The sequence below is a fragment of the Spinacia oleracea genome, chromosome 4, assembly GCF_020520425.1.
Source record: "Spinacia oleracea cultivar Varoflay chromosome 4, BTI_SOV_V1, whole genome shotgun sequence".
Classification (NCBI taxonomy): domain Eukaryota; kingdom Viridiplantae; phylum Streptophyta; class Magnoliopsida; order Caryophyllales; family Amaranthaceae; genus Spinacia; species Spinacia oleracea.
The window spans coordinates 167,269,828-167,287,814 of NC_079490.1; the positions used below are offsets into that span (position 1 = coordinate 167,269,828).

Here is a 17,987-nt window from a genome sequence, read left to right on the forward strand (position 1 = left end):
TTCCACCTTGCCTTATTCTTATGGAGGATTGGGTGTTTATTCAGCTGGTGATGTTCGGCATTATGCTTTTCTTGCATCCCGTTTGCAGTCTTCTGGTTTGCAGGATTCGCTTCTTCGGCTTTCAGGTGTTGATGGTCCGGGACCGGCCTTTGACGATGCTCTTGGTCTTTTCAATAGGACCGTGGAGACCGACCTTATGCGTAGGCCTAGTGAGATCGCTGCCCCCAGACTCATGAAGGAATTGGCAGACATATATTTCACGAAGGTTACTGCTGATGCGGAATCCGCCTACTCCTTATCTTCGCGTCTTGTTGCCCTATGGAAATCACAGCAGGGGGATCACTCCTCGGCTTGGTTGCGGGCAGTCCCCATCTCGGGGTTAGGCCAGACTATGAACGGTAAGACTTATCGTTCGGTTCTTTGCTATCGGTTGGGTATTCCGTTGTTCTCTTATTCGACGCCGTGTTCTGCTTGCTCTCGGGTTTCGACGGGGACATTTATGGGGATCATGCCGTGTCTTGTGCTGGGATTGTGGGTATCAAACATCGACATAATGTTGTTCGTGATACCCTTTTGGATATTTGCTATCGGTCGGGGATTTCTGCTCGCAAGGAGGTTGATGTTGGGCTGACTAGTGAGAGTGATGGAGCTCTTCGTCCTGCAGATATACTGCTTTACTCATGGGATGGCGGTCTGGATGTGTGTGTTGACTTGACTGGGTCTTCCCCTATGACGCAATCTGGGTTGTCAGGCTTCGTTCCGGGTCGGGTTGTGGCGGTTGCAGCGCAGCGGAAGCAGGATAAGTATGGGGCACGTTGTAGGGCTTTGGGTTACGGTTTCTTTCCTTTTTCCTTCTCTTCTTTTGGGGAATTAGAGAAAGGGGCTGTTTCTTTGCTGAAGCGGGTCCAGACGTACTCCAGGGCTCAAGACATTGGGGCACGGGCAGCTGCCCACATTTTCAGCAGGATCGGGTTCGCCATAGCTAGAGGAGTGGGGGCCCAGATTGTATCTCGGCTCCCCTCCAACTTCTTGTAGTTCATTTGATCTTTGTAGCTTGTTAAGCTTGTAACGTTTTGGTGTTTTCCCATAATAATAATAATAATAATAATAATAATAATTCATCTTTCCCAAACCCCATCATACAATTAAAACTACATAGTACTCTTCTCCAAACATCATAGATAATCTTTACTCATTCAGAAGACCTTTAATAGTTGAAACTTAATTTACGTAATCCAGTAACAACTGATTTGAATATGTTTATAGAAAATTTGAGGTCGTAAATTTTAATTCGGAGATTGCTGATTAATTTTGATCGAGTTAAGCATAAATCATTTAAGTACCTCATCAAATATGAGCATCAATAAACCAATTGTCTTTACTCTCATAAAACAATCAAGAACTGTATGATATTGTGATCTAAATTAGAATTCGTTTAAAATTAACCTATTTTTATTATTTTTACGTTTTTGTGTGGACATTATTAAGATTCTTCAAACAAACAACAAACAATTGTGAGGATATACCATCAATGGCGGATCTTCCTAACAACTTGGGTCCCGGGGCGAAAAATTCCGTAGTGTATTTTTAGTTCCACCATCCCCGTAAACATTTGAGTATAATTGTATGAATATCGTACTCTACTATATAAATTGCTTAATTCTTCTATTGTCATTGGACACCATAATCGAATATATAAAATATGATCAACTTGTAAATAATTATTTGCTTCTTTATTCATTAGATTATTTGATACCCAAATCAATTTATATATGGGCTAAGTTTATGAATTAAGTTACATATTATTTCAATTTGAGCTTATTATATGTTAATGATTAGAAACTTTAATAATTGAATTGGAATTACATGAAAACTTGAATGAGGTCTCAAAAGGTGAAAAAAGAAAGTTCAGGTCCTGAAAGGTGAAAAAACGAAAAGGTTAGTCCTCAAATTTTTGATTTACTTTAACCTTTTAACCCAAGGACCTAACCTTTTAATGTACTCTAGTTAAATTTGGCCGGAAAAGGGGAAAGAGGTCCCAAACGGTGAAAAAAAAAGGTATAGGTCCTAAACGGTGAAAAGTGCAAAAGGTTAGACCCCATTTATTAGCTTAATTAACTCAGTTTTGTCCACCATCTTAAATGTTTTGACCATTGACTCTTTTTATGTTAGAAAGAAAATACTACTCCCTCCATTCCTAAACGATCTTTCTATTTGGAGTTTGGGGTGGAAAATAAGAAAATGGAATCTTGTAATGATTGGGTGTAAGAGTAATGATTGGGTGTAAGAGAAAGTAATAAATAAATGAAGGAAAGTAATAAAGAAATGAAGGAGAGGGAAGATATTTTGTTTAAAGTAATAAAAAATCATAAAAGTGAGGTTGGGTTGATGAATGGGGAAATGTAAATGAATTAAATAAGGGATGATGGAAAATTTATGGTAAAAAGCCATGTCCAAAAATAGAAACAACAAGATTATTTAGGAACGACATTTATAGAAACAGGAAGATCAAAAAGGAATGGAGGAAGTAGTATACAAAAACAAGTTAAATCTCGAGACTTTGATTCAATTTTTTTAAGGGGTGATTCAAATAGGTTAGAGCTGATATATCATCACTGTCATTTTTCAGTTTTTGTTTTTTTGTTTTATAAGTAATATGATTTAGATTGAAACATGAATTAAAAGATCGATAAGCATATTTATAATAATCATATTGACTGTGAAAACTGAAAACAAAAAACATAAAATTATTTTTTGTGGCTTTTATATTTTGGTTTATAGTTTTGTAAAAAACGGAAAACTGGAGAGAAAAAAATTACCAAAAGGGCCCTTAATGTTTCATATAAATTCTTTTTTAAGCCAAAATAAAAACTAATACCTTTACTAAAAACAATATTTTTCGCCTAAAAAAGTTAAGAGGTGAATATGTAAGTCAAACTCTTTTTTTCAATATGAAGCATATATATCCCTCCCTAATAATGGAAGAACGAAAAATCAATTAACAACAAATAGAAGTCAATATCACGTTGTTATTATTAGTGCATTAGTCCAAACAAAATTTCCAAGAATAGTGGGCGTAGGAAAAAAAAATTTAACAATAATGGTCTAGGAAAGAAACTAATTAAACCACTAACTAAAATTTCTCCTTAACCATACAGAAATCTATAATGAGCGGCCTAGAGAAAATTTTGGTGAAGCTTAAGTTTTCTATGTATATAAGTTCTCTTCCAACCCTAATTTAAAAATGAACAGGAAAAAAAGTAGGATAGGTTATACAATATGACTGCATGCGACGAAAATATTGAATATAGTAAGGGGTACGATTTAGAAGAAACTACTCATGATTTTTTCCCATTCTTTAAAGTTTGCAACGATGGTCGTATTGATAGGTATATCCTCACAACCCAGGTAGGTCCGGGTGTCGATCCATATACCGGAGTCGAAACAAGAGACGTTGTAATATCAACCAACCCTAAAATATCGGGTCGGATCTTCCTACCCAAAATGGATGATACGGATAGCGAAGACGATAGTCCAAAGAGTAGGAAGGGTACTTTACCATTGCTTGTACATTACCATGGTGGTGGGTTTTGTACCGGGTCAGCCTTTGGCCCAATTATCAAGCAATTCCTGACCAATTTGGTATCCATGGCCCATGTGGTTGCTGTTGCTGTGGACTTTAGGCTGCCCCCAGAGCACCCCTTACCCATTGCATATGATGACTGTTGGGCCGCTTTCAAATGGGTCGGGTCCCATGCTAATGGGAATGGGCCGGATCCTTGGTTGAATGAGTACGCGGATTTTAACCGGGTTATTTTGGGTGGGGAAAGTACTGGAGCTAACCTTGCCCATAATGTAGCAATTAAAGCTAGTGTTGAACCTTTAGACGGGTTAAATCTTGAAAGTTTACTAGCTATCCACCCGTTTTTCTCAACCAAACAACAACTGGAAACGGTAATCAGCTATATATACCCGTCAATTAAGGGTTTGGATGAAGAACCGAGGTTGAACCCGAGTGTGGATCCGAGATTGTATAGGTTGGCATGTGATAAGGTGTTGATTTGTGTTGCGGAAAAAGATAGGTATAGAGGAAGAGGTTTTAGTTACTTTGATTCTTTAGAAACAAGGTGGGAAGGGAAGGTTGAACTTGTGGAAACATTAGGAGAAGGCCATTGTTTTCATTTGCTTGATGCTACCTCTCCTAATATCAAACCTTTGATGGATAAGCTTACTTCTTTTATTAAAGAGGATTATTAATTAATTAATTAGATGATTAATTACTTCCTCCTTTGTTTTTATGTAAATATATATCGCAATTGCCGAAAATGATTTTCTATATTAATATCGGCTTGTGATAGGTTTTACCATTAAGTATATGAGAATTATGCAATTATATTCTCAAACAGTTAAATAATGTTAGGTTTGTAATAACTCTTGAGGTATCATATTCTCATCTAAGACTTATTCGGTGTAAATGTGTAATATCTAATATGTTTGAGTTTATTTGATGTACTGTTGCAAGACCATGTCACATCATCTGATTTGATTTACATTATAGTGTTATGTTAACGTTAATATATTAATGTTAATGTGATATAAACATGTTTTCTCTCATTAAACATTTACTACTTTTAATACTTTATAGGAAGTACAATATGTAATTGTTTCACAATATTTTTTGACGTGGAACTGAAAATTATTTTGTGACTATTTTTTATCTACGTAGTATGTCATTAATTTGTTAGTTGAACAAAAAATTGGTTTTCACTAGTAGTATGTTGACTAGCATTCCTTCCTCGTTGATCAACATATTGTCGTTTATACACATTTTTAGGTGTACATGGGTGTTCGTAGAGTTGAGTGCACTAAATGACGTTTTTATGTTCACATATGAAAATCATGTGAGAAAATATGAGAACGTGCATTTAAATGGGTGAATATATCATCATATGTTATTTTTTTATGTATAAAATGTCCCACATATATACTTTATCATTAGCTATTACGAAGTAACTCTTAACTACTCACTTCGTCTCATAATACTCGACCTGTTTTGACCGGACACGCTTGCCAATGCACAACTTTTCCACTAATTTCTTTAACTACCTATTATAAAAATATTAATATTTTGAAAATATATATTAAGATGAAGCCAACAATATATTATATACTAAACATTTATTTTCATATACTCCGTACTAGAAATAAAATAGGGTCAAAGTGAATTATGTGAATAATGCAAAAAGTCAAAACAGGTCGAATATTAAGGAACGGGAGAGTATCTTTTTTACCAAAGTTACTCTCCATCAATTCTTTGATGTGTCTTGGCCAACAGTTATCTTGAAATAGCTTTGCATGAATTCATGAAGAGCTACTCAATGCCCAATATTGACAAAAGCTAGTTTTTTTTTATTGGAGAGGTACTCGAAAATCACTCCAAAAGTCCCTATATACATGCTCTAAAATCATCCGTTACATCCACGGATTCACCCGTATAAAGTAGAAGATATGTTAGGTAACATTATCGTTGGCGTGAGTAATAGTCTCAATGAAAACAAAACAAAAACTTGTGCGAAAAAGACTCATCGTTTTTTTTTTAACGCAAACCGACGATATATATATATTAATTAATTAGGGATAAAAACCCTAATACTAACAAAAGCAAGCATGTGCGAAAAAGACTCATCGTTAGGTAAGTGTAGTTACTGGTAGATGTGTCCATAAATGTAATCAAAACTTGGTTCAACTTGATTCTCGTACAACGCCGTTGTATAAAAGAGGGCCAAAGTAATTGAATCACTGGTAGAACAACCCCAGTCAAAAACAAACAAAGAAAAGATGGAAGAACTAATGAAGATATTTGCAAGTGTCAAGGTCGAAGATTTATCCCTCGATTTCAGACCCTTTTTAGTGGTCTACAAAGATGGGAGGTTAGAGAGGTTTATTGGCAACCAACGTGTGCCACCGTCTACGGATGCGGTCACGGGGGTGGAGTCTCAAGATGTGGTGGTGTGCCCTGAAGAAGAAGGCGGAGTCTGGGTGCGGATATACAAACCCAAAGGAGGTGGCGGAGATGGCGGGAAGTTGCCGTTGCTGGTGTACTTTCACGGTGGTGGTTTTTGTGTTGAGACGGCTGCATCACCTTATTACCACAGTCATCTTAATGCCTTATGTTGTAAAGCTAATGTGATAATTGTGTCTGTGGATTATAGATTGGCGCCGGAACACCCTCTTCCCGCCGCCTACGACGACTCATGGGCGGCGATGAGGTGGGTTGGAATTGAGAATGATCATCCTTGGATCAAGGATTATGCTGATCTGTCTAGGGTGTTTGTGGCTGGAGATAGTGCAGGTGCTAACATTGCTCATAACATGGCTAAACGCCTAGGAATACAGAATCAAATTGAAAACGAGAAATTGAAATTGAAATTGAAAGGGATGATCTTGATTCACCCGTTTTTCTGGGGAAAGGATAGAATTGGATCAGAGGTTGAGAAAATTGCGAAATCTCCAGGTGGGTCATCGGTAGAAAAGCTGTGGGAATTCGTCTGCCCGGGAACAAGCGGGTCGGATGATCCACTGATAAATCCGGCAATGGATCCCGAACTGGCGGAGTTGGCGGCGGAGAAGGTGATGGTTTGTGTGGCTGAGCAGGATACACTGAGGGATAGGGGTGTACATTACAAGGAGGCAGTGGTTAAGAGTGGATGCAAAGCAAATATAGAATTGGTGGAGACATTTGGGGAGACCCATGTTTTCCATTTGCTTAACCCGGGTTCTCCGAATGCTGGACCCTTCATGGATCAGGTTGCTGCCTTCCTCAACTCTTGTTAGTTTCATTTTAGTACTGAGTTAAGTAAACTGAGTTTCCTGTTTTTCAGACTCAGATAATAATAATTGACAGTGTGATACTGTTGTTGTATTGTGTTTTTTTTCACTTATCCAATTGTATTGGCAGATTTTATGATTGTTGGTTTATTAGGATTGTAACTCTAAAAAATCCTTAAAGTTGTAAGGTTGGATTGGATTGCATCCAAATCAAATGTTACAGTGCTGTCAGTTCGTGTTTCAAGTTGCTTAGGCATCTTCTGATGTTCTTTCTTGTGAATATTGCAAGTAACTTGTATACAACCGGTCAAATCTAGGCTTTGTTCTCTTTACCTTATTCTTATTGCTTATTAGACAGACCAGAAAAACCAGACCAAATCTGACCAAGCCAGAAAAAGCAAAAAGCACTCACAGAAAGCATTCAAAGTAGATCAAATCAGACCAGAAATTAGAAAAATCAGACCAGGCGAAGAGAACACAACCTAGAATCCTTGATCTATTACTGATAGGATTGCAAATTTGCAAGTGACTAACATCAGTAATATGCAAATAGTCAAGCATATAAACCTGGGCTGGCACTTAAATTTTATGATTATACAATAACTGTCACCTGATGGTACTACAAAAAGAGACTTCTTACTTCCTAGGATTCTAATTCTAAACATCGAAAACACAATTACAAGCAACAAGATCATCTCCTAGAACAAAAAAAGAGCTTTGTTGCAATGAGTTAGCAGTTAGCAGCATGTCATGGTATCAACTAATGGGTGACTGCCCTCCTGTTTATAATAACTGAACAAAAGTTTGTACTCCGAGCTGCTGTACGCCTGTACACTTACACTTTAACTGCGAAATTTGAAAGACACATTATTAGCCTCACCAAAAATCTAGGGCTCGAATATAATATACAGTTTTGATAACCATGATGAAGGAAATGAAGGAAAACAACCAGAATGGAAGAAATCATAGCAGAATAAACCATCTCGAATTTCTACGCATAATCAACAAACTGATATAGTGAAATGACTGGCAGAATATCCATACCTGTATATACATGAGAAACACCAATTTATCTGATGCAGTCTCAAACTTGGGCCTTGGAGAAAGTAGGGGTCAACTTCAAAATAATATCCCCATAGGGCTCATCTTGTTGAACGTCAATCATTCCACAATCCTTCAAAACCTGTAGTCAGCAGAAACCATCAATTGATGCAAAACCATGTAATGTTGATTTCCTAAATGTTCAGATTAATCCATTGTACAATTTGATGAAAGCAGCACACTATTCCTCATCACTGCAATAGAGGTAAGAATCCTACATTCCTACCTTTCATTGACCATCTATACGGGTTTAGGCTTTGTTCTCTTCCACTTATTCTTACTGTTTATTAGATCAGATCAGAAAAATCAAACCAGACCAGACCAGAAAAAGCAAAAAAAAAAAACTCACAGAAAGTTATCAGATCGGACCAGAAACTATAAAAATCATATCAGGTGAAGAGAACAAGGCCTTAGACGGCTATACACAACTAGGGAAGAGGAAACCTACAAGAGTGAGAAGTTTTAGAACATGCCAATATGGGATGGATCGCCATCACAATGTAGCCTAGTTACTAAAAGGTCAATCAAACAGTCCCGAAGGATAAAGGAATAACCTGACACTAGAGGCAGCGTCATGGACATAAATACAGACGCCATCTACACAAAGTGTATTACTTGAACCTACTAGGCATTCCTAACCCATTTGGCCATTTCCAAGAAAACCTTGAAAAACATTGCATAGACTTACCAGAGTCTCATAAAACATCCGTGCACATAACTTCCTCCGTCTACCTTCCAAGATGGTACTTAAATTTAGATTTTCAGAAGAGTCGCCTGAGAACTTGGATAGAGGAGAATGATTTTTCAGATACTGAGCCACTGCCCTGCAACCGAAAAACACAAGTTAAGTCTTGCATTGTTAACCTAAAATGCTAATGAAGACAATATAATGTTTAGGAATTGTAGTGGTAACCTTGTCCTTGAAGACATAGTATCTCCTGTACGAGCCTCTTGGGAATCTGGTAAAGCAAGGTGATGTTAACCACAATTCTTATATTGAGTATAAAAGTGCCTAAATTAGTAGCTAGATAATTAGCAATCGCTTATATAGTAGGACATGCAGCTTACCAGAGGGGCTGTCGTTTTCTGATTCCAGAAAAGAGAGCTTCTGCAATTGAAACAAGCAGACATATCAGCAATAATAGTCAATAACACTGATACACTAATAATTGGCTTACTAAGATTCCTCAATCAACCATCAATGACCTCATTTGAACATGTCAAAGGTGGAAACTTTTGAAAAGTAGGAAGGTTCTCAATGCAAGTCACGAAGCTAACTAAATATGCAAGGCCTTATGATTCCCATCAATAGCTTTGTCAAGGATAGTCTGGTTGCATGCAGTTTCACTCTTATACTCATCGGGTGAATCATGTTATGTTTTTATTATGCCAAGGGTTCGTGCTTTTATGACCTTGACGCTTAGGGGCTTGGCTAGGGTTTCTGCATCTTATCAGGTTAATAGAAAATAAGAAAGATTACATTAGATTTTTGGCCATGTGGATTGAGATGTCGAAAGACATAAGACAAAAACATCCAAGTTTCCATACTTTACCTTCCAAAGTTTCAAGTATCCAGCAGCCTAACTCTCATAAGATGTTAGCAGTGGCTAATTGTGATCAACTTGTTAAAAACTATGGTAATAAATGACAGAGGACTAGGTATTTTCCCATTAACAAGAGTCCACTTAGTCAAAGCTGTCCTAATTCACCTGTCCCATACTACCTGGTTTGCACAGAATGAAACTGTTGGAAACAAGAAGGTTAATCATCCATAAAGTGTGGTATGGAGATTGCAAAAGTGTGTTTAACCCCTATTTTTGGGTGTTTGTGTTGTAGTCGAGAAGTTTAATGGGTGTCACAAGATGTATTCATACTTGATTGTGCTGCATAAGAATGAGCTAGGCTGCATTTATCCATTGCTAGAATGCACAATTGGCCTAATTGATCCTAGGTAAGGATACGCCTTCAAATAAATACAACTGTATCTACTCCCATTATCATCATGGCTTCCTTTTTACTATCTTTCTCACCATCTATAACCTGTCTCTCATTACAAAGAAATAGAGTTGTTCAGAATACTTACATCAGATTCCATAGAATTCCCAAATTCGGGAATGTCTGTTAAAGCAGTACCTACATCATCTCTGTCACCGGAAATCGAGTATGGTGTTTCCATACTCATGCCTACGAAATGACTAGGCATATCCATATCTGATTGAAGAGTGTCAGTAGTTCCGAATCTAGGCTCTGAAACTGAACTTGGAATTCTCAGGGATGTTGAAGTATCTGCAATACCGGAGGGCGTAGACAACAATGGTGGGGAGGAAGGGAACATTTGACCAATGTCGAGTCCAGGATCAACATCCGCTGATCGGAGATGCTCAATATCCTCTTCAACATTGGTAACATGTGCAGGAGATTCTGCAGTCCTTTGCTCCAGTTGAGCTTGTGCAGGAGATTCTGCAGTCCTTTGCTCAATTTGAGCTTCTTCTGTCACAGGCATTTCCATGTGTGAGGATTTTAAGACCTTGTTTGAAAGATTCTCGAGATCAGCACACATTCCTACATCAGAACAATTATCTTATCTGTCACATATTCAACCAGGGAGAAAATAATGAAAAATGCTATCAACTCTATTTCTGAAACCACTTACCAAATATCAGTGGTTCTGTGAAAACCTCTTCATTTGCCTTCCTCTTCTGTTTTGTGAACCTCCACAATTCCAAAGAAGAACAAGGCATCTTCTTCTTCTTCCTTACTAGATCAGAACAATCACTGAGCGTATTTTTCACAAACCTGTTATACTAAACACATAAGAATCCAACTGCAACAAAAAGGAGGGGAGCTAAGGTAGCTTAACAGAACAGTAAACATACTCATTAGACAAAACCAATGTCTCATCAAAGTGTTGCTTTCGCTTTCTGTTTCTCTTGGGAGGTTGAGGCTTCTCGGGAATAGGGGATGGACGGAGTGACAACTCATTCGGTGAAGCATTCACTGTAAAATGAATATCAGAGTTATTAATCTTGTTTTCTCATGCAAATTCATGTACATCTAAACTAATATTTAATAACAGGCAAATTTGCAAGAAATTTGGAGTGTCACGTGTAACTCCTTGAAAACATCTTCCCATTTTACTTTTTCAAAATTTCATTCCCCTTCTTTCTCCAATTTCAAGTCTTTCATCACCAAAAACTATCAATGCCCCTTCAACTCATATAAATTTCATGCACATTTATCTTTAAAGTTTTCTATTAATTTCAAATAATTTACTCTCTTTTGATTATGAAAATGAAAACTTAAACTCACTTTTAACTCTTTAGGTTTTAAAACATAACAAAACCCGTGCATGGCACAGGATCAATACTAGTTCCTTCCCAAAAGATGGATGTACTAACCAAAAGAACCAGAAACCAGAGGAGCTTCAGTTGGAGGTGATGAAGGCCCTTCAAGCTGCAATGGTTGATGAGAATGTAAAGGAGACTCATGCATTGACCATGGTGTACCAGTCTTCTCAGCCGTATTCTTTGGAGGAGATGTGTTTAAATTAGGATCATCAAGAGTCTCTCTTTGTGGCCGAAGAATTGGGCTAGGCAGGTGGACCTCGTCACTGGCATTATCACGCATGGTTTCAGGTGGCGAAAAGATTTCACCTTCAACCCCACCATGTTGTTCTTCACTTTGGCTGACACCTACTGTACTGGGAATATCATGACTAGGAAGAACAGGTAGTTCATGAGGAATATCAAGAGGAATGTCATGAGAAATGCTGCAATCATAATAAGTAAATGTTGAATTAGATTCACAAGGAGCAAATATATAGTGCAATCCTATATACCAAATTGGAATATTGACATTAGTAAGAAGCATACTCTATCTGCATTGGATCAACCTCCTCCTCTTGCACAGGGTCCAATGTGACTGGAATAATATCCTACAGATAGACTAACATGTAAATTTCTGCCAAATTTACTGTAGTTTCATCATCATTTATAAAAGGTAAAGAGATTTTTTTTTATTATACCACAATAGGATCCATTTAATAAAGGATTATGTTTTTTTGTAAATATTCAGTTTTACTTTTACATAATCTAGTTTTTTTTATCTATATAAAAAAGTACTTTGTCTAGGGCTGTAATTCTATTAGCAAATTCATTGCTTAAGCTTTTTTTTGTTCATTCGTATAATGATGGAAAACAAAGAATTTCTTTTACATATCCACCCAGTTTATCAATTTTCTGGGAAAATGATACGAAGAAAGATTTCCTTGACTACAACAGAAAAATTCTTATATGATGATGAACTATAGAATTATTGGAGGGAATAAGAAAGAAAACAAAGAAAGAAGCAGCAACATCAGAGATTCTTATATGATGATGAACTATACAATTATTGGAGGGAATAGGAAAGAAAACAAAGAAAGAAGCAGCAACATCAGAGATTTCCCAGGTTCATAACAATGATATGTTTATGAAACCATTCTGAGGTTTTATGGGGACTGTGATATGCAAAAGTTGTATAACATTGTTATAAATCTGGAGTTTTCTCACAACAGTATGTTAAGAGGAAAAGAAAAGGGAAACACATTACATCGTCGAATGTAATCCTAACATAATGCTCCATTCCGGACTGATATTGATCTGTATAACATTCAGAAAAGCTGATATCAATACATGAAACAATTACGAAAATGGCAAAAAAAAAAAAAAACTAGCAACACCAATATGCAACCTTGGAGTGTTATTTCATCTATGCTCATGAGGTGATCATCCTGAGATCTGAGAATGCAGAATCATAGTAAATTAGTAGTCAATCAATCACAGGATAAAATATGCCCGATATCAAAATAACAGCAAACTCACCCATGAATAAGGGAGAATTCATCATCTATATCTATAGCATCAAGTGCATAAGTTTCCGGCAATGTGACAGCTTTAAACTGAGCCTGGTTTGCGTTTTCAGGCAAATCAACATCCACATTGCGAAAGGCATTCCTCAAACTCACCCAGAGAACATTGAAATCATGTTGAAGGTACTCAACTTGTTTCGAATATATCCGAACAACGCCCAACAGAAGATGTCCTGACATTCTGAGAGCAATAGGGACTTCTGGAAACATAATCCGCTCTAGAAAACAGTAATAACACACTAATCAACACAAAAACTAAACCTAAATTTGAACAATCGGGACATAAAGTTACAACCAGGATAAAAAATTGAAACTTTAAGTTTGAATGCAAGCATTTTACCAGCGTTTTTGAGAATGGCGGTTTAAGAACTTCAAATTTTCAATTAATCAAACAAAGACGAATTCTTGAACAAAAAAAAGAACCCCAATTAACCAAATTAGAAAACTAACCGACGGTGGAGGGGATATCAGTGGAAGCAACATGAGATTTTTTTAGTTTGTGCTGAAGATGAGCAGCAAACCAAACAGTGCCGAGTGGGCCTTTCCGGGCCAAAAATGTATGGGAATAAAACATATTTGTACTTCTCCTTTAAATTAGACGGATAATCGAGATTCCGGTGGCCGTACGCCGGTGAAGGTGCGGTGGTTTTAGGGTTTTACAGGGGGGAAGTTTGAGGAGAGAGAAAGATTGTCGGGGAATTTTCAGTTTATTGTGTTGGTAAGTTGTTTTAAAAGAGTATTTATTGTTGCTGCTCGTGGAAGGAGGGAAAGCTTGTCAGGGAATTTTCATTTTCCCGCGCTTTAAATTTCTTTTATTTTCCCGCGCTTAACCTTTTCCCCTATTTTCAATGTTCTTTTTTCGGTTCAATCTTAGGGCTAATCCGGATTCGGGACGAGTTATGGATGGTTAGTTGTACGGGATGCCCTACCGGCATACCGGCAGGACACCCTTCACGGCCAAAATGGTCAAAATGACCAGCTGAAGATATTCAGTCTCATTCGGCATTTCAACCTGAACAGCTCCAGTCGGCCTGATTCGGGAAGTCATGTCACGTAAGCATGAACAGGTCGTTATCACCCGGGTTTCCCACTAGGTTATCCGTACGGGTCACCCGCCTATATATATGAATCCTCATTTATTGACAAAGGTACGCAAAAACTGACCAATCATTCCACAATTCATTAATTACAAAGCAATCTGCATTACTGACTTAAGCATCGAATGGGTGATACTCGGACCACCCCCGAGGCTAGTTAACCTTTTTTACTGTGCATGTCACAGTCAGACACGACACGTACAATATCAGGCCAAGCCCTCCAACTGTTCCAAGTCCACAACCGGAACAGTACGTTAAGTTCCATTCCCTCCCAATTGTTGTTGCAGGGGTCGAACACGAGTTCTCCCTACGTGGTGTGGTGTTTTCACTTTTCATACGGTGTTGTTGACGGCGGTTGTGTAAGCGGAGGGAAAGGTACGAGGAAGTGAAAAGCGGGAGAGGAGATAGAAAACGACCGCGTGGGGGTTGAACCAAAGACTAGGGTGGATCGAAGTTATTGGAAGTTTTTCCGGCAACTGCGGAAAGTGTTAAAGTTTACCTTATATAATCGTATTTTCGTTATAAAACTAGCTTACAAAAATATCACATGGAGTAATTAACTACCTTGTGAAAAAATTATAGCGTAATATAATACATTTCCGCGAATATTGAACATTGACTTTACAAATTGATGACTGAGGATCTTGGGATATATTTGGGAATGCCAACCTTATCTAGCCGTGTCACTAGAGAAACATTCAAGCATCTTTGCGAAAAAATTGACAGACGACTATCGGGTTGGAAGACAAAATACTTGTCTTTAGCAGGAAGGCTAACACTGGCTAAGTCTACCATATCTTCCATGGGATACTATTCTATGCAAACCGCAAAAATTCCCCGTACAGTATGTGATGACATCGACAAACGTACTAGACGCTTTGTGTGGGGGGGAGATGATGACAAGCGTAGGATTCACCTACTGTCATGGGAGCAGCTGCAAGCTCCCCGTAACCAAGGAGGTGTAAGCATACGATCCGCTCGCCAAGCAAATTCTGCTTTCCTAACTAAACTTGGTTGGAGGGTGATCGCTGAACCAAATGCCTTATGGTCAAGGGTACTCCGGCATAAATATTGCAAAGGGCGGTGTGACATAGACATGTTCATCCCCACCTAGAATATGTCTAATGTATGGAGAGGAATCACGGATAATGCACAATGGATACGAAAGGGAACCTCGACAGCCGTTGGTAATGGTGTGAAAACATTGTTCTGGGAACATAATTGGGCAACTGAAGTGCCCCTTCGTGACTTGGCTATTCAGCCCATTCCAAACGAAATTGCAGGGTCTAATGTAGAGGAAATGTGGGAAGAGGGTATGGGTTGGAAATGGGATACCTTTGCTAATCTCTTACCAGCTGACACTCTAAAAAAGATAGCATCTCATCAACTTATTGAAGACCGCAATGTAGGGGATTTGCTATACTGGAGGGGATCAAAGAATGGGGGTTTTTCCATTAAATATGCCCTCAAACTAATCAGGAACGAAAATAATGATGATAATGATCCCAAGTGGAACCTTGCGTGGACAGCCCCTGTACAGCAGCGAGTGAAAGTCTTCTTATGGCTCATATTGCATGATAGGTTGTTGTGCAACGCAAATAGAGTGAAGAGGAAAATTTCCATCGACCCAAGATGCCCAAGATGCAAGACAAGTGAGGAAACGCTACTCCATTTACTCCGCGACTGCCCTGTCTCGAGACATATTTGGGAAAGGATAGGAGGTATTGCTAACTATCCTTCTTTCTTCACGGGAGACCTGACTAATTGGATGTGCAAAAATCTGAAAGCTGATGGTCTAATATTTTCTGAAAAGTGGCCCACTTGCTTTGCAACCACCTTATGGTGGATGTGGAGGTGGAGAAATTGCATAGTATTTGGGAGAAGCAATGAAATTCCAATTGAAGCAGGCCCCTTCTTGCATAGACAAGTCGAGGAGACTTGGATGAGTATTAATAATGAACTGATGGGGGAAACCCCCATAAGAGGTAATAGAGCAACACGAGAGATCTTTGTCAGATGGAATGTACCCTCATACAATTGTCAGATCTTAAACACCGACGGGGCGTCAAAAGGTGCACCTGGTCCCGCAGGCGGAGGAGGAGTCATTCGAAACTGTCAAGGAATTTTCCAACGCGCTTTTACAGCTAACTTCGGTATTTGTACTGCATACAAAGCAGAGCTGTGGGCGGTCTCACTTGGACTAGACATGGCAAGAGAGATGGGCTGTGTTAAACTTGAAGTCCAGATGGACAATGAAGCCTGCGTTCGAATCCTAAGAAGCGCCGAAGCCCATGGTGGTGAGTGCTACCATATTATAAATCATTGTCGCGAATTGCTGAGTCTGAGTAGCTGGGAAGTTCACATTACACACTGCTATAGAGAGGGAAACAAAGTGGCCGAAAAACTAGCAAACATCGGAGTATGCCAAGAGGAAAGGTTACTGTTCTATGATAGTCCCTTCGGAGAAATAGTTGAACTCCTTCGGGAAGATTTTGTAGGTGCTACGACACCACGTTTAATTGCTTAGCTTTTTATTTATTGTCGGGGATCCCCCCTCATTAGCATCAAAAAAAAAAAACATTGACTTAAAAATTCCGATATTCACTTTACCACATGTATTCCGTATATGACAGTATCACGTGCCATTTAATTATCCTTTTTCCCGTGAGATACCACGTCATTACACCTACTAAAGTCAATCCCGAAATTTGAATTAATGTTCATAATTCGATTAGATGTAGTATCTTACAACATAAAGTTTTTATAAGTTAGTTAATTACTACATTTTTTATAAGGTAATCTATTGGAAAAACTCAATTTTATAAGGTATGTTTTGACAAATTTGGGTACTAATGGTAATAATAACAAATATTATGGGCTAAAAACATTAGAGTACTCCCTTTGTTTTGCAATATCTGACACATTGCATTGGGCATATAGTTGAATAAAATAGTAGACGATGGAAGACCGTAAAATTAGTGGCTTAATGTAAAATAATTAAAGTTAGCAGATCCATTTAATATTGTTACGATAAGGGAATATGAGGGTGAGAAAAGTTAGTAGGTCATATATAGTGGGTAAATTAATTTAAATTCGTTTTAATAATGGTAATCCATATCCATTTATAATAGTGTGCCAATAATTTTGAAACGGTCGGGAAAAAGTGAAGTGTGTCACTTATTCCGAAGCGGGGGGAGTAAATAACAGGTCAAACAACATAAAGTTGTTTTTGTTTCTCAAAATTATGTTTATCACAAGCAGTTCTCAAAAAAAAATATCTAGAGAAATTACTTATATGACACATAAATTTCTTTCCAATAATTTTGCCAACGAGGTTGCACTTGCTCGTACAAATCCGACTCGTTAAACCGGAATTTGAGAAGATTGGACGGCTGGTTTTGCCGTTGGATGAATTTAGATATTTTAATTGGATATGGATCATAAAATTTTAAAATATATATTGAAGCTAATTTTTATTCTAAGTTTAAATCACCATGTAATTTTTTTAACCCAAAGTATTGGAGTTTCTTGTGTTAACTCCACACGTGTTTCTTTCCTAATAAAAAACAAAATCAACAACACATGTTGAATTCTAATGGTAAAGGAGGACATCTAAGTTTCTAAGTTCTAAACCATAGTTCATCACTTTGTGCAAATATTTGAAACCCATTGCCTATTGGAGCATCAAAGTGACGTTAATCGAGTCAAGTTGGGGATGGTGCTACCATCGGATGAAGCGGAACTTTCGAAAGATATTGAAATATAACATATGTTCCGGTGTTGAAGTGGATAGAACAATGGGCTTCGGTTTGCCTATTGGATCTGCTGGAACTGCCTAGCCTATCATGGACCGAAGGGCGCAACCTACTGTGTATCGAGCTTCGGATCCGAGTGCGGTCACTCGCCCCGCTTTGGAGAGCTTGCGGTGTTGGAGATGGTGTTTCAAACCATTATGGCTGCTGTTCTGCCCTTTGTTGCGTATCCCATGTACTCTCTGTCCATCTTGTCGTTAGGTGTGTCCCCGACATTGTAGGGAGAGTGTGTTCGGGTCT

General features: G+C 38.1%; 3 protein-coding genes across 3 annotated transcripts; 2 read left to right on the forward strand and 1 right to left on the reverse strand.

The window, feature by feature from the left end:
• Positions 1–3,279: 3,279 nt before the first annotated feature.
• LOC110790873 (2-hydroxyisoflavanone dehydratase-like) lies at positions 3,280–4,257 on the forward strand. Its single transcript, XM_021995636.1, has one exon. The coding sequence runs from the start codon at positions 3,280–3,282 to the stop codon at positions 4,255–4,257; it is 978 nt and encodes a 325-aa protein (XP_021851328.1).
• A 1,414-nt stretch (positions 4,258–5,671) lies between these two features.
• Positions 5,672–7,072, forward strand: LOC110790865 (probable carboxylesterase 2). Its single transcript, XM_021995628.2, has one exon. It carries the CDS (start codon positions 5,839–5,841, stop codon positions 6,832–6,834), a length of 996 nt encoding a protein of 331 aa, XP_021851320.1. The 5' UTR covers positions 5,672–5,838; the 3' UTR covers positions 6,835–7,072.
• Positions 7,073–7,300: 228 nt separating this feature from the next.
• LOC110790867 (sister chromatid cohesion 1 protein 3) lies at positions 7,301–13,556 on the reverse strand. The gene is made up of 14 exons (XM_021995629.2): positions 13,289–13,556; positions 12,792–13,056; positions 12,661–12,707; positions 12,520–12,569; positions 11,802–11,863; positions 11,328–11,698; positions 10,806–10,926; positions 10,583–10,725; positions 10,013–10,491; positions 8,998–9,037; positions 8,843–8,888; positions 8,618–8,753; positions 7,873–8,011; positions 7,301–7,674 (listed from the first exon to the last, which is right to left on the reverse strand). The coding sequence occupies exons 1-13, from the start codon at positions 13,410–13,412 to the stop codon at positions 7,913–7,915; spliced, it is 1,983 nt and encodes a 660-aa protein (XP_021851321.1). The 5' UTR covers positions 13,413–13,556; the 3' UTR covers positions 7,301–7,674; positions 7,873–7,912.
• Positions 13,557–17,987: the final 4,431 nt, after the last annotated feature.